We start from the raw sequence: 27,150 nt of genomic DNA, 5'->3' as shown, positions 1-27,150 counted from the left end.
CCAAAATGTCTTGGTATGCTGATGCCTTAAGAGTTCCCTTCACTGGAACTAAGGGGCCAAGCCCAACCCCTGAAAAACAACCCCACACCATAATCCCCCATCCACCAAACTTTACACTTAGCACAATGCAGTCAGGCAAGTACCATTCTCCTGGCAACCGCCAAACCCAGACACGTCCATCGGATTGCAAGACCGAGAAATGTGATTCGTCACTCCAGAGAACACATCTCCACTTCTCTAGAGTCCATTGGCGGCGTGCTTTACACCACTGCATCCAACGCTTTGCATTGCACTTGGTGATGTAAGGCTTGGATGCAGCTGCCCGGCCATGGAAACCCATTCCATGAAGCTCTCTACGCACTGTTGTTGTGCCAATCTGAAGGCCACACAAAGTTTGGAGGTCTATAGCTATTGACTCTGCAGACAGTTAGTGGCTTCTGCGCATTGTGCACTTCAGCATGCACTGACCCTGCTCTATCATTTTACATGGCCTCCCACTTCGTGGCTGAGTTGCTGTTGTTCCCAGTTGCTTCCACTTTGTTATAATATAACAAACAGTTGACCGTAGAATATTTAGTAGAAAGGAATTTCACGGTACACCTGAATCCAATGATTTAGAGGGGTGTCCTAATACTTTTGGTAATATAATGTGTGTGTGTGTGTGCACACCCTAATGCAATCCGGTGTGCATGCCTATGGTCTAGAATTATTGCTGCCAGGCATAGTGCCTTCAAACCTGCTTCTAATCATACCAGTAAGAAATTAATGGTAAAAGCCGCGCTGTGTAAATGAGACCGCAAAGTGTCAGATATAGTAGATACTGACCTTAGAGTAATGTGATACAATGTGTAAAAAGTGCAAAACAAAAAAGAAACGCATGTATATAACATGCACCTTAGTGTAAATGTAATTGCTACAAAATATCCATAATGAAAAATCAAATGCACTAAATATTAACTGTGAATCAATGTGATGCAATGTGCAAAGAATACCGACAAGAAAAACGCATGTGTGTAACTTGCACTCCAGTGAAAATAATAAATGGTTAAAAAATGTCCATGATCCTGGATCTTCAATAGTCCATTAAGTAAATAGAAGATAAAACATTGGATGTAGAATAAACTTAGTCTCCTTCATTATGGATATTTTGTAGCAATTACATTTACACTAAGATGCATGTTGTATACATGCGTTTCTTTTTTGTTTTGCACTTTTTACACATTGTATAACATTACTCTAAGGTCAGTATCTACTATATCTGACACTTTGCGGTCTCATTTACACAGCGCGGCTTTTACCATTAATTTCATACGTTATATCTGACCACACAGATTTCAGCTGCTGCTTAACTTGACTAGAGTAGTGGCGCGAGGTTTCACATCATTCAATCATACCAGTAAGCTGACATACAGGGAAAATTGCTGGTGCGGTGCGCAGGGCCTAGCTTCCTTTTTGCCCTGTGTCATATGACTGGGATGTTACATAAAACAGCATAGACCAAGTAGGGTCCCACTTCCTGAAAGAACACTAAGCGCGCGTCAGAGCCAGATGTCTTGGATGCCAGAGGACTTGTGCAGTTGACCTTTGACCTGCTGAAAAGGATTTCTGCAGCTCTGCACTATGCATGCCTTGCAAACTTCTATGTAATTTATTGCCAAGTGCCTTGTACAAAGGCTTTTCACTTTTATGCCAGAGTTTCGTTGATATTTATTACAAAAATAAAATTTTCAATAAATGTTTTCAAAGCATGGGCTTTTTCCAGATGCAGTAATGTTATTAAATCTAGTTCCAGGAATGAGGAACAATTTGTAGAGTCTAAACCATTTCAGTCTGGGTCTGTCTGGGTGTACAAAGTGATGACAGTTGGTTTTTGGACAACTAGGGTACCATGTCACGGTGTATGAGAATCACTTTCTAACAGCTCAGAACATTTTTCATTGCATTAGTGCATTATGTACAATACAACCTCTTCACTGGACCAGTTAAAACAAACACCTAGTGAAAGTCCTTCTTGAAGGACATGCATATCACATTAGCTGTAAACATCTTATTACACTTGCATACATTTTATATTTGTAACACGCTGACTAAGAAACGAGGTTGAAGTAACAGTTAGCTCCTTAATTAAGCTGCTTGCTGAAAGGTTATAACCAAAATATTATATCTGTTAAAGCAGAAATCCCGCCAATTAAAAGGCATATATTGGTCTTGTCCTGTCTACTGAACTACACACCCTTAGTACCTGATTAGCTAAGGTAGAGACACCTCAATTTATGGGTGAAATGCAACAGCTTCCTCCATTGCCACTCTGCTTTTTGGTCCAGGAGAGGTCATCATCATACTAATGTTGTCCCTGTGTTCTCCCCTCCCTGTAAGCTGCCCAAACCCCTATCCATCTTTCTCTAAGGCCCCGTTCACACCTGGGCGTTTTGTAGAGCGCTCGTACGCTCTGCAAAACGCTCAAACACCGAAATCCCATTGTTTCCTATGGGTATGGTTCCCACCTGGGCGTATTTCAGACCGTCTGAACGCGCTACAAAACGTCCTACGCCCAAAGAAGTACAGGAGCTTCTTTGGGGCGTTTTTGTCGTGCGTTTTCATTGGGATACAGCCAAGTAGCCCTCAGGAAACGCGATATTGTCGTGCGTTTTTAACCGCGAATCGCGGTAAAAACGCGTGACAAAAGACGCGCGTCAAACGCACATATTCTATACGCCTAGGTGTGAACGGGGCCTTAGTGTTAGCTTCATAACATTGTGCAGTGCATTAGAGTGACTGTCTCACACTGCATTACCTGACACTGTACATACATACTGTAATTTGTGATGTGCAAGAGATCGTGGGGAATATAATATGACGGTAGATTTCAGCCAGGTTTACCAGTATTTATAAAAATACATGTAATGTTTGCATATAATATACATTTTCTTATAGATTGGTGAATGGTGTGAAGCTCTGCTAACTTTCATCATCCAAGCATGTTCAAGCAAAAATACTTTTTTTTTTTTTTCCCCTTGCATATGATTGGGTGTTCCTTGCAAAGTGCAAATTCCCTTGCACAATGAACAGCCTATTTAGTAAATCCACCCCCATTTTAGAATGTATTAGAGATTTTAGAAATTGTTGTGTGGCAAAATATCAGTTTTAGGCAGATTGATCAATACTATAATAATGATTTAACAAAATATATCTCCTAACCAACGTGTCTTCAACTGATCCTTTAAATTCAGCTCAAAGAACGGTCATGAATCGAACAAAGTTCTGTAAGTTTATTTTGCATTTGTGAAGTATTAATTTATTTTATTAATGTGATTTGCATTAATAAATAAAGCTTTATTTGTGCGTGGCATGTGTGTTCAGTAGTAACTGAGGCTTTGCATCATTTCACAAAAAAGGGGCATATTTATAAAGCAGTGAATGCAACATTTACCAAACATGCACTGCAGGTAAATCAATCATGCACCATGTGTTTTGCGAATGTTAAGTGATTTTTACATTCACTGCTTTATAAATATTGTTATCAATATCTTGAGAAAAAGGTGTGTATGGTTCACAGGTTACATGAAATTTTAACCAATTTGGTTATATTATTTGTTTTCTGGTGCTATTTTTTTTTTTTGTACTACCAGTGGGCCAAAGATAATTGTCTTTTAAAATCTGTAGCTTTGTGTACTGTTTTTTCAGCACATTAATATTACGTTTGGGCAGTATCACAAAAGTGTTGTGTGATTGTTGGCTGAAACTAAAATTATAATACTATAATACATATAATCCTGAGCAAGCATGTATTTTATATGAAAAATGTTACTGTGGTAATAAATAGGGAGAAAGAACATATTTTAAGTAAAATATATATATGCTTTACTAAACATTTTTAGAAACTGGGGCAACACCTGTACTGCTAAGGAGTAGCGTTATTTTTTATTTTATTTCTAGTACATAAACAAGCTCATTTTTAATGAAGTTCTAAAAGGCCAAATATTTGTTTACTTTTTTTAACCTGCCTTTTCAATTTAAATTGAGAAGAACAATTATGCTGCAGTCATTAGTATTGTCCATGAAAGGCATGTGAGTGTTAAGGTTGACTGAATTTGGTTTATAATAAACTGTGTTATTAACAAGCTTATTTGGGTTCTGCCTCAAAATAATCAAATCAAAAAACATATTGTGGGGGATGGCTTTGGTCTTAGCTGTAAACTGTGTAATTAATTATAATTAATAATTAATTATAGTGGGAAAACTTAATAAAACTTTGTATATGCTAGGAATGCACCGATACCAAGTAGCGTACTTGGTACAAGTACAGATAAATTTTTCGAACTCCAAGACAAGACTAGAGAAAAATTCAAAAGTTAGGAGGCAGCTGTCATTTGTAAGGAGCACACAGAACTCCAGGGATTTGTACATCTCTGTTTTAATGTATGATTTTGTTTTTATGAACATATATAAAGGGATGCACCGATACCATTTTTGCAAGTACAAGTACTGATACTCACCCAAGTACTTGCAGACACAAGTACTGATACATTTTTGTTTATTGTCATTTAACAGTTTTTCTAAAACAATATCGACTAATAATTTCACGACAGTGGTGCAGTGCCAGAGGAGCGCAACCACTGAAACCCTGGTAGTTATCATGAAAATGCCAATTATTGGCACTGGTATCTGAACTGGTATCGGTGCATCCCTAGTATATGCTCTTTCAAGCCATTCAAAGCCAAACATGTATATCCTTGGCCTGCCTATTGGTTGCTTCTGGTCATGGGACCAATAATACAAGCCAAACAGTGAAAAATATAGTAAGCGCCTTATTGTTTGTGCCCTTTTAAAGAAAGGTAAATAAATGTAAACAGTTTTTAGTCAGCATTGCACTCCTGCCAGCAAGTAGCTATGTAAAGTTAAGTCAGATCTATGGGAGTTTTTACCTAATGATGTATTCAGCTGCTTTTCCTTCTTTGGGAAATGGACAATGAGACAGGATATGTTTTTTTTGTTATGCTAGTTTATTCTTTGTATGTACATGTATAGTTCTTTATCTGCACATGTATACTATTCCTTCTAGTATCTTTTGATCTGATTTTGTTTTATAAACCTCAAATATATTGATAATTAGACTTCATGGAATGAATATAGTTTCTCACAATATGGAGACCCACACGTTGTGCACCTAGGACTTCAAGGATTGGTACTTAATGCAGACATATAGTATATGATAATGGGGATATAGCAAAAACCTAAGACCTGAGAGTCAGTTTGTCCCCTTCTTTTAGCATCAAAGCTGGCAAGTTCCTTAATTACTGACAAGCCTAAATGATACTTTTGCTAATTGGATTCAGGTAACTTTTGTTAATATGTCTCTTGGTATCTGTGTGGATGAGGTTGTAGTATTTCTTGGAAACGTTTATTGCAAAATGATTTATGTAACCGTGTCTGTTTAAATATATGTTGACGTGTTTTTAGCATTGTTCGGTGACTCCTGCTGTTCAGTGATGTGTGGCTTTGTAAGCTGGCCATACACTGTTCTATTTTGTAGTTTTTTTGTTCAACCCACGGGCTGAACGAAAAAAATAGAACCAATTCCTCCATTAAGGTTTACGAGCATTAATGAAGGAATCCCTGCTGTTTCCTTTTCATTCTGACAGTGGACAGCTTTAAGTATGAAAGCTGTTATGTTGCTTGCAGAGGGGCATTCTAACTCTCAGCAACATCTCTGATAGAGGCACCTTTGAGAAGGCTGAACTTGCCACCAGTTTTTATCATTTTAAAGTGTAAGTATAGGCAAAACATTTTTCTTATTTTTAGATAGAGGGGGAAGACTTAGAAACCTTGTCAGGCTTTTACTGCTATCTGAGGATTCAATTAACCCCTTCATGACTGAGGTCTTTTAAAAAAAATGTGTTTATATGTTATAATCCACATTTTAGGCCTGAAATTTACTTTATTTACATGTTATAATCCACATTTTAGGCCTGAAACCCCCAAACATTATATATTTTCTGAAAGCCAAGATCCTATAAAATAAAATGGTGGCAGTTGCAAATTTTTATGTTGCACGATATTAGCGTAACTCCTTATCAAACCCCCACATTTGGTGAAAAATGCACTTAAATGCTTAAAATATAAAATATGAGATTACAACGAGTAAATAGATACCCAACATGCTCAGTTAAAAAATTGTGTGCGTCTGTGAAACTGCAACAAAATTCAGTACCCTAAAAAGTCCATAGACAACGCTTTAAAAGCCCCCACAGGTCATCAGTTTAGAGATATATGCGTAAATACTGGCCCTAGAATTATTGCCCTCACTCCAGCATGCGCGGCAATACCCAACATGTGTAGTGCAATCGTCATTTTCATACATAGGCACACCCGAGTGTTTACATGAAGATGCGTGGGCTCACAGTGACAGGGGACCTTAAAACATTTTACAATTATTTTTATATTGTTTTTAATATTAATTTTATAATAAAAACTGTAATTTTTTTCCTAACTTTACCTTAATTGCTATCACATAGGGGGGCTTACAAGCCCCCCATGTGATAGCAGATTAGTGGTGACAGGTACTCTTTAAGGTGATACTGGGGGTCCAAAAGCCCCCTAGTAAAACCTTAACACTTGAAATAAGCTATTGAAGTGCAGATCCCACTTGAATATCTTATTGCTGGGCTTCAGGAGCTCAACACTGACAGCTATGGGACCGGAAGTGATGTAATCTGCATCGCTCCCGGTCCCATAGTACAGGGAGGGGGGATCAGTGAACGGAGGTTCACTGATCTCCTCCCCAGCTCCCCCCCACACCAGAGAAGCTGGTCCCGTGCCCGAAGCAGGGGTAACGGAACCCGGGAATCACTGCGGGGGCCTGTTTACTGGCCCATAGAAGCGATCTGGCGGCAGCTGAGCCACCAGAATCGCTTCTACTGTAAAGCCGACATTCGCGGCAAAATACGCCGGGAGTCTATTTAAAAGGCCCTGATGCCAGTGACGTACACTATACATCACTGGTCATGAAGGGGTTAATATTTACCTTCACTTCCTCTACTGCTGAAAACGTTTTAGCAGATTGGAAGTGAGTGGAGCAGCAACACAAACTACAAAGGCTGTCCTTGCTAGAACTAGAATTACTTGAACTTCTGTCAGATTTTTATATCTGTCTGTGTCGCTGTTTTCCCTCCCTTCCTGTCTGGTGAAACAGTTGTCAGCAGGACAGGAATGGAAGGGAAATCTCTCTATCAGAGATTCAGATAGCAGTAAAACTGGACAGAAGTTCTAATCCTTCCCTACTCTATCCGAAACTAGAAAACAGTTTTTTGACTTGACATTTACTTTAATAATACAAATACCTCACTGCAGTGTTTTACTATATACTTGGGGTACAAAGTATGTCTCTAGCAGTACATACATGTTCCTTAGTACTGTTACCTGTGTCTTTCTTTTATGTTTTGCTTAAAGGATAACTAAGCATCCAATCTGATATCTTAAATGAACATTTCCTCTTGTATTGCCCATACTTCATGATGTAAAAACGAAATGCAGGCATTTTAATTTTACATGCATTATGGAGTGTGTTAACCCCAACAATGAACTTTTTTTAAATATCTTAATCTGTTCAATGCACCATTAATATTGTTATATCTGTTCAATATGTGCAGAAAATACCTGTTCATCTTGCCAGAAATTCACAGCTGCCCATGTCCTGTGTTACTTCAAGGAGTCTAATTACCTATCCTGATTCTTATCTTGTGACTACAGAATGATTAGTCTATATATTGTAAAGAATAGGATCGTAAGTCAGTTTGAGGAGTTTACCAAAAGACAGCACTTAGTCCACATAAATTCTGTGTGTCGTCAGGCTACAAAAGGACTCCGTTGCTGAGTGCATTTATGAAAGATCGACAGGTATTTTCCCATACTCTCAGGGTCTTTAAAGAGGTAAAATGTGGGGAAATGTGAATGTATTTCACAGATGTGCTGCATGTGTTTTTTTTGTTGTTTTTGCCCTGGCATACATATTAAGGATATGTATATAAACATTTGCTTATGTTTTCCAAAACATCAAATATATGAAGTCTGGCAGAATAAAAGTACTGATGTAACATCTTAATTTTACATCTGTAGATTCATAATGGGAGAACTGTCTGATTGTGAAAGCGATATTTGTGAGCAGTCCAAAGACTTTGATTTCCATGGGTCTGATGAGCAGCAGAAAGAATTCAACCATGGTACAGAACTGATTCCTTGGTACGTGTTGTCAATCAGAGCTGATGTCTACCAGTTCCTTCAACAAGGGGTAACTCTCATTCGCTATGACCAGGAAACACATATTTCTGTGCGCTGTTTTCTCCAGCTCCAAGCAGACAACAGCACACTGACTTGGACGAAACCATCCACAACTTGTCTTGCAACCAATAAAAATAAATTAAGTGCCCCAGGAAGCACTGCAGAGACAAAATTTCAGTTTCTTGCCAATGCTGGAATGAGTGGACTTGTAGATGGCTTCATAGACTTGTTCTCGGTGAAGGCGGTTTACATGGGGCATCAGGGCATTGATATACACACTGTGTGTGTTCAAAACAAACTTTGTAATATGAACCTGGAAGAAAATGGTGTCACACTGCTTTATGGACTACAAACTACTGAGAACAAGTTGTTGCACTTTGTAGCACCAAAATACACCGCTAAAATGATATATGATGGATTGCTGGAATTAACCAAAGCTGTAAGGAAGATCAAAAACTTTCCGGATCAGAGACTTCAGTGGCTGAGGAAGCAGTATGTTAGTTTCTACCAGGTAACAACCTCACCTTGCCTTCTAAAATATATATGTGCTTTAAATGTTACCATCTCCATCCGTATGTATTACTTTTTTTTCCAATAATGTACCTTTCACATGGGCACCTGTCAGTTCCAGTTAGCAGGGGATCCATGCATGGATTCCCTGCTGATCAGAGCAGTTCGGAATGGATATCATAGTTTACCCCGGATCCATCACAATCAGGTCCGCCAAAACTTAACTCTGTTTTGTTTGGTTTTCTGGACCTGGCCAGAGTTAGTGGGGAATCGGATGTAGATTTGGCTGCCCACAGATTTACATTGGGCTTCAGATCAAATCCACCTAAAAAACTGACAGGTGGACCTGACCAGACCTCCCATCTGACCCTTCAGACCCTATACTCACTGGTTCGTTATCAGGGAGCATAAACTCTCCTTCCTCTAGGTTCCTCTAGACCAGGGGAAGGCAACCTTGGATCTCCAGCTGTGCTGAAACTACAAAATCCTATCATGCTTCTGCCTCTGGGAGTCATGCCTGTGGCTTGCAATGCCTTATGGGATTTGTAGTTTCAGCACAGCTGGAGAGCCAAGGTTGCCTACCCCTGCTCTAGACTAATGGTTCTCAACCATCAGGCCATGGCGTGCTGCCTGGCTGGTGTCTCCCTCCTGCCAGGCAGCGTTGAGAGCTGCAGTGTCCCCTCCCTGATGTCAGGGCTGCAAGTGGCAGCAGCCACCCTGAGCTGGTCTTTGAGATTGTTTCTGTACCTTAGCTTCGGTAGTAGCTGTATATGTATGGCAGAAAGAAGGTTTATACCTCTCTTGGTTCTTTATTAAAATGTTGCCATTGTTAATTTCTATTATTGATTACTGTATGATGTGCATCCAGAAAGTACAAACCTATTGACTTTAAAAGGATAAATATTATGGCACAGTTCTTTACCTAAAAGGTCAGATTGTTTTTGTTTTGTTGTCTGTTGTACTGCAAAACTAAGAAGAAATAGTTAACAAAGAATGGATCCAATATTTATTGAAGTTGTGCACATTTTCAAATGTGCTAAATTGAAGTGAATGTAAATCCTAACAAAGAACTTTTCTTGAGCTCCCTTTTAGTCTATTAAATATACACATGAAAGGGTTTGGTTATAGCCCTACGAATATGTGCCAAAAATAACTTGCTAATTATGCCATTATTCCAAAGCTGTTTTGTCTGCTCTACAGTGCGATCTAATGCACGAGCCCTGCCCAGTTCATATTTGTGGACTACAGAACATCTCCCCCTATATTATGGAGAACAGGTGCAGAGGTGTTATGCAGTCCTAACACTTCTTGTCTTACAGTGACCACGTTGCTCCTTTATAGATACAGTATAGTGAGTGATCATTATCACCCTGCGACAGGAAATGTGTTACTAGCAAAATCACCAGGTGACAGTAAAGGGAATACAAATCATAAAAAATGAATGCAACCACCCCATCTAAGGAATGTGGTACACAGGAACATACAGCCGCAGCTTGCATTACAAACATGTTTCCCAACTTAAAGCAGAATAAAAATTGCCTCTCCTCGGTAGCGCCACCATATTTGTCCGGTCTTTTTCCAGGTTCAAGATCTTCTGCCATCTTGATTGGCCGCTTGGTCAATGCACTCTAGCACCGAGGTGCATACTAAAGAAAAAGAGCAGGTAGGTAAGTTTGTTTTATTGCAGAGAGACACAGCATGTCTAGTTTGCAATAAAAAGCCTGCCTGCGCTCGGTCTTTAATTTTTTACGTTAATTTCCACTTCAAAGTATATTTGTGTCCAGGCTATGGATATTAAAGCATTTACATATTCTTAACAAGCTGTAAATTACCTTTACAACAAGCTCACGCTGACATCTGTAGCTGCAAATACTATAGAGAAATATTTTTCTAAACAATACAACAATGGCAATAAACTGGAGGTAATCTACCCTTGTTTCCTGTGGCAGTAGTGACTTGGCAGCCTGCCAGCCATCTAACCCCAAAAAACTACAATAACCAAAATTTCCCATAGGTGACCCTTAGACGCTTTTATTGCTCATCAGTTTAGTGTTAACAGTGATTGATGGGCCTAGACTTATTGCTCTCACTGTGATGCTCGCAATGATATGTAACATGTTTGGCGCAATTTTTGTTTTTTATCTGTTACTTTAATTTTTAGAATTTTTTTTTACACTCAACTTTATTGCTATCACATAGGGGGATAACAAGCCCCCTATGTAATAGTAAATATAATGTGACAGGTCCTCTTTATGGGGACATCAGGGGTCTTTCAGACCCCAAATGTCACCTAGGGACCCCAAAGAAGCTGATGAAGCAGAGATCTGCTTCACCAGCTGTTTCATCTGGGTCTAGGAGCCGGAGAATGTCCCTGGTGACACCGGAAGTGATGTAATGCACATCACTTCCGGGTCCAGTCACTGGCGGAGAGATCAGCGGGTTGAAGCCTGCAGATCTCCCTCCGATCCATCAGGGGGGACTTACAAAGCCGGTCCCAGGATCGCATGGGGGACAACGGAGCCTGGGAAGCCGACGGCGGTGGAGGGGGCGAAGGCAGCGCTGCACCATATAAGCGATCCGGCGCCTATGCAGATGCCGGATCACTTGTATTTAAACAGCAATTGTCTGCTGTTTAAAACGGCACCAAGAACACGGCTGCAGCAGCCGTGTTAGTGGTATAACCACTTCCAGCGGATGACGTGTATTTACTGAACCCGCTGGAAGTGGTTAAGGAGTGTGTGATATGTGTGTTTTTTTGAGTGTATAATGTTTGAATATGTGTGTTTCCCTATTTTGCGTAAGGCAGTGATGCTGAACGTTTTTCAAACCCCATCGCCCAAACTCCAACACAATACCAAACTTATTTTCAATGTTGACACTTTGAGATAAATAAATTGATTTTGCGCTGCGGTTTGGGCACTCAGGTTTAAAAACGTTCGCCATGGCTGGCCTAGCGTATACTGATGTGAGTACTTGACATGGAATGGTGACAGGGTCTCTAAGCTATTTACTGAAGTGCTGTGCTAAAATGATGTTTATCTTGTTAGATGTTTATGCTGCTCAGAGGTGTCATAGCTTGGAAACATTCTTTTTTTACACCATCAGTAGCAAAAGAGAGCATGAGAATAAATAAGACTTATTTTGCACATTTTATATCTTTTCTCTAATATGTTGCCTATTTTCATTTTAATGGATGCTGCATATAGGAGGATAACAGATTTGAAGGACCAACATTAGCACAGGCTGTTGAGCTTTTCGGGGGAAGACGATGGAGCACTAGAAATACAAGCACGGGAACATTAAACAAAAACACTGAAAAAGCAAATGTGCAGCGTAACAATACTCTGGGGATAAACACAGCCAAGAAAAAGAAGAAAGTTCTTATGAGGGTATAACATTTTGCTGTTCCTGATTCACTCTGTTAGCATTCATGAAAGAATATGTATGATGTTATCCTGTAATCTTCCATGTCTTCCTTTATTACTAGCATTTTTATTTACAATTGTTGGGCCTTGTATGGAAAATAGAGCCCAGATTAGCTGTACCGCCAGTGATTGATAAACCTGTGTTACTGTATGTGTTTATCAAAACATAATGCATGTTTTGTACATTTGTATTTAAAGCAATATATTTCAAAACAGCTGTTGGAATACATAGAGGTTAACTTCTGTAGATTAAAAAAAAAAGGCAAAAGTATATTTAAAGTGGACCTATACCCAAATGGTAACATAAATCTATTTTCCTATTTATTGAGAGACACAGGATTCAGATACATTTGGGTTATACCGCCACCCAGTGGAGGATTTCGACACTGGCAAACAAAAAAATAGTGAACTGCCTGGTATAACCCCTCCTACTCCCAACATGCCTCCGTTTTTTGTGTCCTATGAGGATGGACTTTTCACTTTTTCACTAAGAAACATTTAACCATTTTACTAGCCGTTTTTCCCTTTCCTCAAGATTTTTTCTCTTCATTCTCAAGTCTTGGGTACACTCTGCCTGAGCTAGTCTCCTTATGCAGCTAACTAGGATGGTGTTTGGAGGCTGTTCCTAGACTCCGCTGGGCTGAATGATTGCAAGGCCTGTCTGGAATGTGGCCTTTGGGCAATGGGCTTGGCATTTGGCAACTTCCAGACCTTTGTGTACTGTGTTAGTTAGCAGCAGAGTGCTTCCAGAGCCATGGCACAGCCTCTGGTTTCACCCTGTCTCTGAAGTATTCATTTATTAGTAGGCTGAGGATTGGGAGCTACCGTACTTCTTTTAGGAGTGTTGGGCAAAAATCCTTGACATGGCTCCTAGGTTAGAAAGACTGTTTCGTGTTTTGATGTAGTGTGTGCTACCTTAAGAAATGGAAGAACAGCCTGTAGCTTCTTCTAGTGCTGATACTAGTCTGGGTTCCATTAAAGGTCCTAAGACTTAAAAATTTTTTCCGGTGCTCATCCTACTCCAAGACCTCCTGTACGGAGACTGCAAAACTCCCAATACATTATTGATACCCCCCAAATGTTTTGCAGCCCAAAGTCTATTTGTGGAAGACAAGTCCATTTTGGCAAAAAGGGACACCTACACTTTGCATGCGGGAGGTGAGGGTGGGTCGTCATCTGTTAGCCTTTGTGGTCATCTGGAAATACAGCATCTCGGTCTTCTTGAGTAACGGAGGTGATTTCCAAGAGCTACAGACCAAAGTTTCACTCTCAACCCCACCGCCTCACTTCATCTCGTCCAACCTTCCTGCGTCACTGAACAAGTTAGCAGACCTTCCTGCAACTCTTGTAGTTTTTCTGGATCAGGGGTTATTGCTCCAATTCCTGTAGAAGAAAGGTTTCAGATATTATATTAAAACCAAAGGGAGGCATTCATCCCATCCTGGGTCTTGAAGCTCTAAATGTCTTAATGTGGACCCAAAAATTCCATATGGAGTCTATCAGGTCTGTCATAGCCTCCCTGCATCAGGGAGTAATTCTGGCATCTATAGACATTAATGACACGTACTTGCATGTCACTATTTTTCAAGCACATCTTCAATTCATTTGCTTTGCTGTGGCTATTCAACACTTTGTGTGTGGCCCTGCCATTCAGCATCTCCTCTGCACCCTGTGTATTTACTAAGGTACTAGTTCCTGTGCTTGCCTTGTTTCCATCCCAAGGCACCCCCATTTTAGGATATCTAGATGACCTCCTGTTGAGGCAACAGTTGTCACAAGTCTTGACTGACAGTGTGATGCAGAAAGTTCAGACCCTAAAAAGGTTTGTTTGGATCTTGATTCTTCAGAAGTCTGAGTTGGAATATCTTGGCCTTATCCTAAGCAAAGTTCAAACAACAGTTTTTAGGTTTTTTTTTACCATGAGAAAATTAAAACTATTTGCTCCCAGACTTGGAAGAGAGTCCTAGGGCTGATGGTAGCCTCCTTCGAGGCAGTCTTGTTAACTAAGTTCCACTCCAGACCCTTAGAACAGAACATCTTGGCATTGTAGAACAAATTGTAGAACAAATTGGTTCAGTCTTTTGATAACCCTATTGACCTGTCACCAACAAGCAAATTGTCTCAGCTCTGGAGTTGGGGAAATCCTTCATTACGATCTCTTGAAGTGGATACCAGCTTGACAATGTCCTAGCCACCTTTCTGGTACAGAGGACTTGGACGGTGGAAGACTCCTGTTCTCCAATCAACATTCTGAAGTTCTGGGCAATTTGGCTGTCCCTACAATTCTGGCTATCCCAACTGGTGGGTCATCCAATCAAGATCCAGTCAGACAATGCCACAAATGCCACAATTGCCAGTGTCCAAATTTTCCTGTAGCCATTCTCATAGGATTTGCTAATGTTATTACTCTATTGCTCACTGTTCTCTTTGTTGGAGGCTCTGACATGACGAAGCAAAAGCCCTGCAAGATTACTATGTTCACACAGAGACACAGTGCAGAACAAGATATGGTAAGTCAGTAATTGGGGAAATATCAGCTGTAGGAAGCACTCAGTAGAATTCCCCTCTGCATAACAATGCCCGATTGCCATTATGGACCAGGGTCTATTACAGCTTAAATGTTGAGCCATATAAGGCATAAACCCAAAAACAGCGTGACAAAAGTCGTAAATACAAATGATATGCCTATTCCATAGTGTAAATTCAATAACCTGTGTAATATTTTATCAGGGAGAGAGCGGAGATGCCGCTGATGATGAGATGGCAACAAGGAAAAGCAGAAGCTATAAAGAGGCCCGCAACAGGAGTGGCTCAGATCCTCCTGAAATTGATGAACAAGAAGAGCAAGGTCTGACATGAGTACTTAAAACTACTAACTACAGTCTGAAACTTTGTTATAGACTATAGGGTCTAATATGTGAAGGTGGCAAATAGTCAGCATGGTTTTTTTTTTTTTGTGAATCTGTTTACATTTATAAATTATAATTTTTTGTTTAATATGTTTTTATTATTATTTCACATAAATACATTTTTACATGATACATTTAGTAGTATATGACTTCAATTTATCTCTTAAATAGCATAAATTATTCATAACTCTAATTAAAAACGTCTACTCCATTTCCAGCAACAATAGCTTTACCTTTCACTACCACACAACTTTAACCACCCCCATCTCTACTCTCTTCTCACATTCAATCTCCAATTCTTATATTCCTCTGGAGGGGAAGGAAAAGTCTATATCTCCATTTAAATGCACCTCTAGTGATTAATTTAACAACCGCAACCCATAATCCATTTCTCCCCATCCCCTTTTTTTATGTATACTTCACTCAATTCTTAATTACTGTGCACTCCTTAAGTGTACCATATTATGATGTCTAAAGACAATATACCCCACTTTCTTTGTAGTTTACCTCAGTCCTTAACTCCTACCTCTAATACTAGTGTTCCCACTCTTAATGTGTATCTATAATCTAAGAAAATTCTAAATGTATCCTTTCATTACAAAACCCTATATGTGACTATCTCCACCTCCTAGTTCATTTTATTACTTCATTGCTGTGCTGTATGTGTGTAGGCCAATGTAGTTGGATCTGTATGTGCGTTATAATCGAAATTAATTGATCGATTTAAAAAAAATTTGATTAATCGAACACGAAAATTTTAATCATTACCAGCCCTACTTTTTTTCAGTACACACCACCGCAACACAACTGAGAAAGAAGGCTTTTTCAGCCACGCAGTTATCATCTATGCATGCTCTGGCTGTATAGCACAGCCACACTCAGATAAAGAGGGCAGACATGCCTGTCCTGTAGATGGTGCAGCCCAGAATGCAGTGTGGGCTCCAGAACTTTGCAGGAACTCAGCTATGAAAGGCAAAGACCGAACATCCTTTTGACGCGCGTTTCGTAGGTTAACTTTCTCAAAAAAGGAGTCATGACTCCTAATTTAAATATTTAGCCCATCGAATGCTGGATAATTTGATGTGACTATTTCATTGAAGAGGGGAAGCTAGAGATACACACGAATATAGTTGCTGCTGGCCCTTCCTTATTTAGATATCCAGTCCTAGCGCAGTGTTTCTTGAATAATAAATTTGTGCTCCAGAACCTGTTCGCCCCCACCTACCTCCATGTGTAGAAAATCTTCCTCTACTTTTAGGCCTGCCTAAAAAGTTTACCCCATAGTTCTCTTTTAAGGAAGTCGATCCTCTAAGATAATTAATATAGTGATCGCAATCTAGTGCTCCTCTCTAGAATATGTTGATGTGATTAATTCTCTTTGATTAATTATTATTATTATTATTTAATTTTCATCAACAGATCAGAATACAGTTCCTGGATTTTCTGCATCTCATACTATTCCATCACGGAGGGTTCACTCAGCATCTGTCTCTGGCTCTCCAAATGTAACACCAGGGACAACCACGCCTATCCGGCCGGCATCCTCACCGGTCCTGTCCAGCACCAACAAACCTCCAACCACGTAAGCTATGCAAGATTGATGAAAATCATTCATATTATGTGACATGCTGTACTAATTGATATCCATGTTGGCTTTTACTTGTTTGAAATGTTATAAATCCATTGCGGTTTTGCTGTGTCTATAAAATCATTGCAGGATTTTTGTCTGAGCCTTTTCCTTGGCAGTAAAGTGTTCTACCTTACATATTTTTAGAGATCCTGCCAAGAGCCACAAAATGATTGTATATTTTATTTCATAAAGCAAAGAACTAAACTTTATTAAAATGATTTGATTTAGTGGACAATGGCACACCACAAATGAACAAACTGGCACATGTTGTTTTGCAATAAAACACTAATAAAACTGTTTTATTATTTTCCAGCACATGGAGCAGTTCAAGTTGGCATGGAAGAGTCAAGGGTGGAATGAAAGGCTTTCAATCATTTATGGTTTCTGATAGCAGCATGAACTTTGTGGAGTTTGTAGAGCTCTTCAAATCTTTCAGGTATTTTCACATACATTTTATAAAAGGAAGATTTTTTTTCTAAGCATTATTTGCATCTACACTTATTACATCCCCAGTGCAGTAATAAAAACAACAACCTATACTGTTTAATGGATATTCATGCATCCAGCAGTGACTCACAAGTGGAAGTAAGGTAATGTGTGTGGCTGTTCTCGGCATGTCATGGCTGTGAATGGCAACAGCATCTGCAAGACACCTCCACTGAGCTCCATGGATCTTAAAGATGCGTAGGAGATGGACAGAAAAATTTTTAGTTGGTTATTAACAGCTGAGATGTTAAAACATATACAAACATTTTTGTTTTGGCTGGAGTTGTCGTTAACATAAAGGAAATATGAAGAGAAATTGGTTCTCTATTAGACTAATAAAAGCTATTTGACTGTTGTGAGTTGGCGCAGATCATTGATCTTTATTAGAGAAAGGTAAACTTGTTAGCTATTGCAAAAGTCTTGGCTAAGAGCAGCCTCCTTCCATCAAGAAAAGCCACATTGTCGCAAGTTGCTTAACAACTACATCTAGGTTCCACCTAGATACTGTCATTTTGTCCAATTAGTGTACCTAGGTGGCCAGTAAGGGTACACTTAAAGCATATCTAAACCTAAAAACAAACATTTAATCTATTGCAGCTTACGTTAGATGTAATGACTGCATTATTTTTATTTTTCAAGCTTTTGTTTTTTTGTTTTTTTACCTGGTAATGCTGCAAATAACGCACTTCCTGTTTTTGGGTGGCTACACACTCCCCTCCACTGTATCTATGGAGGGAGCCATGGTAGCCACCCAGGCTGAACTTCAAATATGTCTGCCTTTGTTCATCTCAATTACATAGGGAAAATTATGAGATAAGTAGTTTGGATCAGAAAGATAAAGATTGTTTCGCTTTTTGTTCATCTCAAAGGAACTGACGAGCACTGCATTTCTGACATGTTCAACAGGTATTTTTCTGCACTTGCTAGTAATGTTCTTATCCAGAAAAATAAAAACAATAATAATAATGCAGCCACCACATCTAAGGGCTAGTTAGCTACAAAATATCTAATTTTATGTTTTTGGGCTGTTATCCCTAATGTACACGGTAACTGCAAGCAGACACGGCTTAACACAAGGTTAAGGCTTAGACCACAAGTCATGAAACTCTAACCCTTAGTAACATGGTAAAACCAGGACCAAAGAGGGACTTTTCTGGATAATAAAGATAATAGCAGTCTCCTTATGGCACCATTCCTTTTAAACACTAAGGGGGTTATTCACATAGCTGCCGAAGGCAGCCGAGTGAATAACCCAGCCAAAGTGTAGTGAGACGAACACTGTTCCGCTATTCACTACAGTCTTGTACGGCTGATTTTAGCCGATGTACGAAGTGCATGGAGTTCAACTCAGCCGATCCAACATCTGGATCGGCTGAGCCGAAGCTCCGGCAGCTCACTCGCTGCCGTTTGCCCCTATTCGAATAGGGGCCTAACGGCAGTGAGTGGATAGCCGAATGCCGCCGAGCAATTCTCGGTGGTATCGAGCAGAATAGAAAAAAGGTAAAAAGAATTTTAAAAAAAAGTTGAAATATATTTCTCAAAATGTAAATAAAAGGAAAATTAAAAAGCGAGCCGAAGGATCAGCTGAAGCTACAGCTGGATCCTTCGGCTCTTTAGTTTATAACCCCCTAAGAGAATAAAATGACTTGACAGGTTTGCTTGTGATAAAACTTTTTATGTGGTTTATCTAAATTTTTTATCATACCCTTTTCCTTATTTTTAGTGTACGAAGCCGGAAAGATCTTAAAGATATTTTTGACGTGTATGCTGTTGCCTGCAACCGTTTGGGTTCAGAATCCATCCCACTGTACACAAATTTGACAATTGATGAAAATGTCAGCGGAGTTCAGCCAGACCTAGGTTTGTAGCATACTAACACTGCTTGACACTACTAACTCCTAATACTAACTAAAAAAGAGCAAAACAAATCAATCATCAATTATGGTATCACCACCTTAAATATTACAGAGTATTTTTAAATGTTGCCAAAGGAAGCCTTGAAACTTATTTTTTGGGTCCTAGATTGGACTGACTGATTCTCCAGTTTGGTGAGAAATATGTCCACCTCTGGAAAAATTTGAGACAAATCATTAACAGAAGTGTTTCACTCAATCCTTAAATCAAGCTTTTGATACTTACACAAACCATCTCTCTTATGCTTATGCTTTTAGAGAAATTAAATCTTACTTAATTCACATCCTTTAATTTTATCTGCAGGGTTTGTTACAGGGATTTATAAACTGAACTTGTATAAATCCATTCACATTGTTTTCATATTCATTGTTGCCCCAAGACATTCATGTAAAGTGTCTTTCTTCTGCTTTCGAGACAGTGAGGCAGATTTATAAAAACAGGAGCAGACAAAATCTGGAGCAGTTAGTCCACTCTGTTAGCTTTGTAAAGAGATGGTGCAGTAAGTAGCCAAGAATAAGGATATATGATTGTGACTGTACTTTCAGATTTTTTGATATAAAACACCATTTGTTTAATATACAGTAGAGATATTAAATATACTACATGTCATAAGTAAAACAAAGAATATTAGCTGAAAATGTGATTGTATCTTGTTTTATGTTGTAGATTTATTGACCAGGAATGTATCCGACTTGGGTCTATTTATTCGCAGTAGACAACAGTTGTCAGAAAACCAAAGACAAATTTCTGACGCCATTGCTGCTGCCAGTATTGTTACAAATGGCACTGGAGTAGAAAGTACTTCGCTTGGTGTATTTGGATTGGGAATACAGCAGTTTAATGACTTCTTGGTCAATTGCCAAGGTGAACACTACACTTATGATGAAGTCCTCAGCATTATTCAGGTCAGACTTTCTCCTATTTATCCATACAAATGTTTCTGCTATGATTTACAGAGAAATTATATATGATAAGCAGTACATTCCTTTAAGCAAATTTCACTGTAAGTCATAAAACAATCCCATCTGCAGTTCATCATGTTTACTGTTGATGTCGACACTCGAATTTTAAGTTATGTGCATGGTGTCATCAGTATATGTATTCAGAGAAACTAAATGTGTGTGTGTGTTTTATCAATCTTTTACTATTAGAAAATCAGTAGACATGTATCTGTTTCAGAAGCTGCACCAAGTGATGATATGATTAAATATAACATGCATTTTACTAACAAAGTTATGCATAACTTGAAAATGTTAATTCAGCAAGCATATGCATTCTGACACCATCATGACAAAAACATGATAAACATCAGGGTTGCAGTTGGAGGGGCTCAGTAGGCACTGCTTCTCTTACACCAGCTAATTTACAAATGTCAGTGAATTCTTCAATATAGAAAAATCTATGGTGGCTAAGCAGCTAGCATTATTACTAGAGGTGCACCAAAATTGAATTTTCTGACCAAAACTAAAACAATTGTCAGGTCAAAACCAAAATTATAATTTTTTTCTAACCTTTTTACATTTGTTTTTAAAATATTGTATTATTTATTTATTTTCTAAAATTTTGAAATTATATTTTTTTTAATTTTATTTGTATTTATTATTTTGTTTTTATTAAATATTTTTTTTTTACTTTACTGTCGGGGGGATGTGGGAAATATCAGGGGTCTAAACAGACCCATTTTATTTCCTTCTTAAAATAGAAAAAGAGAGTCTTCAAGCTCTTTTTCTGAATCCCCTGTTATAAATGAACAGAAAGCTTCTATACTTAGTGCTACTGTTCATTCATAACCTGTGGAGATTGTATGTTTACCATGTCCACAATCATGAATGAACAGGAAGTTCATTCATAATTGGGGACACTGTATACATACTATGTCCTCAATTATTGACAAGCACTCAGCGATCAGCTGATCGCTGACTGCTTGTAACTGCTCTCCATCCTGACTCACTGTCACAGGAGGCTGAGCGGGCAGTGCTGGAGGAAAGCTCGGTCTCCTTTGACAGCTGTCTCCTCCCCCACATCACCGGCTCTGCCTCCCCCTCCTGTGACAGCTCACAGCTGTGTCCTCCCCCACACCGCTCTCCAACCTGATCTGGCGTGTCACAGGAGGCCAAGCTCTCCTTCCGCACCGCCCTGCTCGGCCTCCTGTGACACGCCACTCACAACGCTCTCCACCACTCCCTGCTGTTTCTCTCTCTCCGCTGGACGCTGCTCTGTGTCAGAGGGGACACAGAGCAGAGCCCAGCGAGCAGGAGAGAAATCATGGATTCACCGCAATTTCGGCTGAATAATGGTACTTTCTGCATTTTGCCCAAAGTACAATTTTTGGACGATTTGTTTCGGCAGCCGAACTTTCGGTGCATCCCTAATTATTACTGTACAATGCTGTGGTTCTGGGTTTAGTATCTGCTGGAATGCATATGATGAGTTTATAGGTTTTCCCTGATTTTTTTTATTTTTATGTATTAACTTTTTTTTTTTTTTTTAATACAAAGGCATATTAGTAGTTTAATCTGCCTCCATTCACACACAGAAGGCCTTTACAACCCTGGTAGGGCACATTAGCTGGTCTTATGCAAGAATGTGACTATCTAGTTATAAATTATTATAATTTTGCAGACTTATTTAGGAACTTTATATACTTGCTCCTTATTTACCATATTTGTTTGGAGCCTCACACTTTAGCTTGAATGTCTGGTATAAGAGGTCATCTAAAGTCTGACATTCCCTGTCCTTTCAACTACCTGGCTTCACACACTGCCCCCCAATTCTTAAAAGTGCATAAGGGTGCGATGTCAGAGTCTTGTAGTTAAGAGAAGTTTAAACATAGGAGTTGGGCAGTGTGTGGGTCAGGCAGTTGAAGTGTCAAAACTTCAAGTGATCTCTGGCCCCAACACTCAAACTAAAGTGTAATTTAGGCAAACTAAGTACAGCGAATAAGGATTTGTATTTTAAAATGAAGCTTGAACAGTTACATTAATTAAATACTAAATTAATTAAGCCACTTGTGATTGGTTTTCTGTAAGGTTTCCTGGGCCATAAACTTGTGATTTTTTTTTTCTAATGTAAATCTGCAAAAAGAATGCAGATTTGTCTGGCTATATAAATAAACTATGGCCCCTTTATGAGTAATGTCTTCTATATACAGAAAATGAACAGCCCATGTTAATGCTATTAGTGCTGGGTTTCTCCACAGTATGTTGACTTGCAAAACTGATATGCAGAATGTGACTGATTGACATGTAGAACACCACATTCACACTTCAGCTACTATTTGTATTACTAATTGTGTTTACCTTTTTTTAATTGTAAAGAAATTTGAGCCGAGCATTAGTATGCGCCAGCAAGGACTGATGTCGTTTGAAGGATTTGCAAGGTAGTCACTCATTCTTTAGTCCATACTTCTATAGATTTAGCAACGTTCATATCGTATTCTCTTCTAACATCCCTCTATATTTTCAGGTTTCTGATGGATAAAGATAATTTTGCTTCAAGAAATGATGAGTCTCAGATAAATGTAGATGATCTGCACTTTCCCCTTTCATATTATTTTATTGAGTCTTCTCACAATACATATCTTACTGGGCACCAGCTGAAAGGGGAGTCTTCTGTAGAGCTGTACAGTCAGGTAGGAAATGTAATGAGTACAGAATGGTTTTAAGGGATGTAAGGTATATATTCTAAAATACTTTTATGCTATCTTCATACACAAGAAATTTCTAATTGCTCAGTAGAGCAATTAGTGCACTGTTGTACCTTAGCTGTAGTTGATCTTTTTTTTATTTGAATAGCCATGCCACTTGTTTGGAATCCTGTTGGGTGAATTTTTTATTTTATCCCAATACTTTAGTAAAATAAATTGTGTTTAATTAATCGTGCTGCTATTTGAAAATTCAAATAAATAGGTTGACTATTCCCCCATAGAACGTCCTTCATTGTTGCATATTAGTTTCTGAATGTCTCCATTTACAGTGCATAGCAATTGTTACACAATTTAATGAACAAATTGGGCGGCCAACTTTGAATGTCTTTTGGTGTAAGCGTTAGAGAAAACCGTTAGTAGGTCTTCTGTTTATGAGTAAAATTTCATTCATTATTCCAGATTTCACAACCCTGGCCACCTTGTGTTACCTCACTGCTTTGCCATTCTTAGTCTTCCACGGCTATTCAGTGTTTATGCTAACTCTTCCCTCCTCCTATCACGCTCACTCACATCATTGTCTTATTTATATACAGATAACATTTTTACCCGACATAACTCCTTACGTCAGAATATTGGTTTCTATCGTTTTGATGAGGTAACTGGGAAATGTAATATACTGGAAATCATCCAGAATAGACAGAAAAAGGAAAATGTTTTTCTATACTGAAGCTTTGTTTATGGCAGAAAATTGGTCCTCTTAGAATACTGTTTTGACACACTCCGACTGACCCATTCTTCTAAATTTAAATTTTCCCACAGGAAACACTTTTCTGAAATGGCAGCTACAGTATATTGTAAAGTTGAAAAAAGTGCCATGATAGTATGTTTGTACAGTAAAACACATTCTGATAACAGAAATCTGTGTCTTCAATTTATTTGAACAAGATGTGCTTATTTCTTTAGGTTCTCTTACAAGGCTGCAGAAGCGTGGAATTGGACTGCTGGGATGGGGATGATGGCATGCCGATTATATATCATGGACACACACTAACAACTAAAATTCCCTTTAAGGTAAAGGACTTGTCATACAGCAATACAGATAACCACAGAAATACATTTTTAAGAAATTCCTCACATAAAGTTTACAGTAAAGATGTTGAACCATAACATCATCTACAGACACTGCCTGTATCAAACTTAGTGAGGCTTATGTAAGATTCAAGTGAAACTGGAACTCCTGAGTAATATTTCTTAACAGCATTTAATCCAGTTATGTGTTCATGATAAACTTGTTAAATGTATATTTACTTAAAGCTAGCATATATGCCTGAGTCTGTCCTAATCTCAGCCACATATAAACCTCTGCCCAACACCTTGAAGACTGGGAGAGTGAGGGTCAGCAGTCAAGGAAAGGGGAGGGCACAATGAGCATAACCTCTTCTAGTTTCCAAAAACTGGCTGGGGGAGGAGAGGGTACTATTTTCCTTATAGTCTTACCTTAAAGTATATCTAAAGCCAGAACTTTTTTTGATAGCGTATGGGATCCTTGAAATCTCGTCAAGTTTTTTTTGTTTCTGCCCCAAATGGGAAGATTAACATTTACTTCCTGTATTGAGGCAAAACATAAAGTGAGAAGAGATGAATTAAAAAGTGAGTGGAATCCTTTCTTACAGTTGTCACTGGAACAAGTGTCCCCAGTGGAAGATTTCACATATATTCCTGTTCCAGTGATAACGTACGTTTTTAGATTTTCCATAATTTTCAGTTGTTGGCAATCGTCACCAGGGCTAATAGAGAGAGTTAGGCTCCCCAGCAGGGTCTTAGACTGCAAGCCTGAGGATGTAAACCTTACATGCTCTATCCACAGCCAAAACAAAGCTTTAGATACTCTTTAAAAAGGTTAATATTATTAAAAATCATTTTGATGTGGGGACAAAGAGGGGAGCTGTGTAAATATTAGATATAAGATTGGACATATACATATGGGACAAATAACGGATACCCTAAAATTATGATTTTTGATTGGAATTTTGCTTTAGAAATTGGACTCGTACCCCAAATCTGATTCAGATGTGTTCTTTTAACAGGATGTAATAGAAGCCATTGATCGCAATGCATTCATCAATTCTGACATGCCAATTGTAATCTCCATAGAGAATCATTGCTCCTTACCCCAGCAGCGCAAGATGGCTGACATTTTTAAGGTGAATTGGTGCTGCATTTGTGATTTTCCTATTTGTTTATTCAGTACATTGTTACACTTTGTATCATTCTATTCTCTTTTAGTCTGTGTTTGGTGAGAAATTGGTGACAAAATTCCTTTTTGAGAGTGATTTCTCTGATGATCCCATGCTTCCTTCTCCTTGGCAACTAAGAAGAAAAGTGCTTCTGAAAAACAAGAAGCTCAAGGCACACCAGACTCCTGTAGACATTTTGAAGCAGAAGGTTAGTTTGTGACACGTAACTTGGTGAGTGTACATGTCCACAAGAACCACAAAACATAAGAGGGCTATAGGGTTCAAGCGGAAAAACAATTGTTGCATTCACAAAAAGATCCTTGGTAAGCACACATCTGTGACTGCAGTAAACGAGAAATTGATAGGAGCTTGACTGCATGTAGCCAGTGGCATATCCATGAGTGTTGAATGTTCATTAAGCATCTAGGGCTCACACTATGTCTTGAAAATTCTGATATGGCCTCTAGAGAGGGGGTGACTCTGGAGTGTTGTAATACTCAGCAAGGGCTGCTGTACCAATTGGGATAGAGGTAGTATTGTGTAGTATTAGCATACCTGTGTATACTAAGCCATTGGGCACCATACACTTTTACTGAATCTTGTGGTAATGAGAAACTTTTACCATACATATGGTATTGTGTTGGTCATACATATTAATATTTTTATCCATTCAACTGTAATGTTTTTATTTCCATTGGTTTCTCTTCCTTACCAATTGTTTGTGATTTAATGTTTTTTTATTTTTTATTGCATTAATAAATGATTGCATTAACACTTGCACATAATTCAATTTGATCAGATATAAAAAAAATTCAGTCCTCATGTGATCACTATTTCTATCCATTCGAGTGAAAATAAATATTGTATCTGATTACAAATGATACTGTCGAGCAGCACAGTGGTGTAGTGGCTTGCGCTTCTGCCTTCTAGCACTGGGGGTCCCTGGTTCAAATCCTGGCCAGGTCACTATCTTCAAGGAGTTTGCATGTTCTCCCTGTGCTTGCGTGGGTTTCCTCCCACACTCCAAAGATATGCTGGAAGGTTAATTGGCTCCTGTCTAAATTGGCCCTTGTATGTAAGCATGTGAGACAGGAACCTTAGATAGTAAGCTCCTTGAGGGCAGGGGAAACACAATATTTAGAGCCCACTCCTGTAGAGCAGACACAACACTGAAGGTTGACTACTGATGGTGTGCGAAGCTCCTCACAACAGGGGGAGGGACCATGTGTAACAACATAAAAACAACCACTTTTTTGAGGAGCGCAACTACCTGTAATCCCTATTGTGAATACATGGGCTGAACAATGCTAGTACAGTGATGTTGGAGCATGTATATGTCAAAATACGAGTGTGGAACACCAACCTATAACTAGCCCTATGGGATAGAAAAGGTATTGACTTACAGTTGGGATGTGGGAAAATGTGCCCAAAAGTCTCTCCCGGCTTCACTTCAGGATCTATTGGTCGGGTCCTTCTAGCTGGCAGGTGAGAGGTAAATGGCTGGAAAGGAGCCAATTGTCAATGTTCGGCTGGTCTAAAACATACAGGTGAAACTCGAATAATTAGAATATCGTGCAAAAGTAATTGCAGTAAGTGCTGCAAAAGGGGCCCAAACCAAGTACTGAGTACATATGCATGCTTGTACTTTTCAGAGGTCCGATATTGTTCTATGTACAATCCTTGTTTTATTGATTGCATGTAATAATCTACTTTTTTGAGGTTGTGGATTTGGGGTTCTTGGGGTTTTCATGAGCTGTAAGCCATAATCATCACAATTATGACAAATCACGGCTTGAATTATCTTGCTTTGCATGTAATGAGTCTATCTCATATATTAGTTTCACCTTTTACGTTGCATTAGTGAAATAAATGAACTTTGCACGATATTCTAATTATTCGAGTTTCACCTGTATATGTGATGGTGAGGCAGCCCACATACTCGGCTGGCCAGGCCGGGCCGCGACGGCTGGGATGGGGAGAGTGTGAGGGAGAGAGCGAGGAGTGCTGCACAAATTGTATGGACACCAATAATAATATTAAAATAAATTGAAACAGGATTTTTTATAATCTGATTGCATAATGTGTATGTGATCTTAACGATCATGTCCTATGGCAG

The 27,150-nt window shown here is 38.9% G+C and overlaps 1 protein-coding gene across 1 annotated transcript in view; it reads left to right on the top strand.

Annotated features, from left to right (window-relative positions):
• PLCE1 (phospholipase C epsilon 1) overlaps positions 1-27,150 on the top strand; it is a 197,364-nt gene that overhangs the window by 132,037 nt on the left and 38,177 nt on the right. Inside the window, exons 8-19 of the mRNA XM_018562672.1 lie at positions 8,116-8,788; positions 11,994-12,176; positions 14,943-15,060; positions 16,541-16,703; positions 17,065-17,187; positions 18,961-19,097; positions 19,818-20,056; positions 22,469-22,530; positions 22,617-22,782; positions 23,761-23,868; positions 24,885-25,001; positions 25,084-25,242. Of these exons, the coding sequence (XP_018418174.1) occupies positions 8,116-8,788; positions 11,994-12,176; positions 14,943-15,060; positions 16,541-16,703; positions 17,065-17,187; positions 18,961-19,097; positions 19,818-20,056; positions 22,469-22,530; positions 22,617-22,782; positions 23,761-23,868; positions 24,885-25,001; positions 25,084-25,242 (2,248 nt within the window). The remainder of the gene's footprint in view (positions 1-8,115; positions 8,789-11,993; positions 12,177-14,942; positions 15,061-16,540; positions 16,704-17,064; positions 17,188-18,960; positions 19,098-19,817; positions 20,057-22,468; positions 22,531-22,616; positions 22,783-23,760; positions 23,869-24,884; positions 25,002-25,083; positions 25,243-27,150) is intronic.

This window comes from Nanorana parkeri, unplaced genomic scaffold (genome assembly GCF_000935625.1).
Source record: "Nanorana parkeri isolate BGI_ZX_2015 unplaced genomic scaffold, ASM93562v1 scaffold590, whole genome shotgun sequence".
Taxonomy (NCBI): Eukaryota; Metazoa; Chordata; class Amphibia; order Anura; family Dicroglossidae; genus Nanorana; species Nanorana parkeri.
Note: the sequence above shows the minus strand (reverse complement) of the source record. Positions and strands in the feature narration are given on the sequence as shown.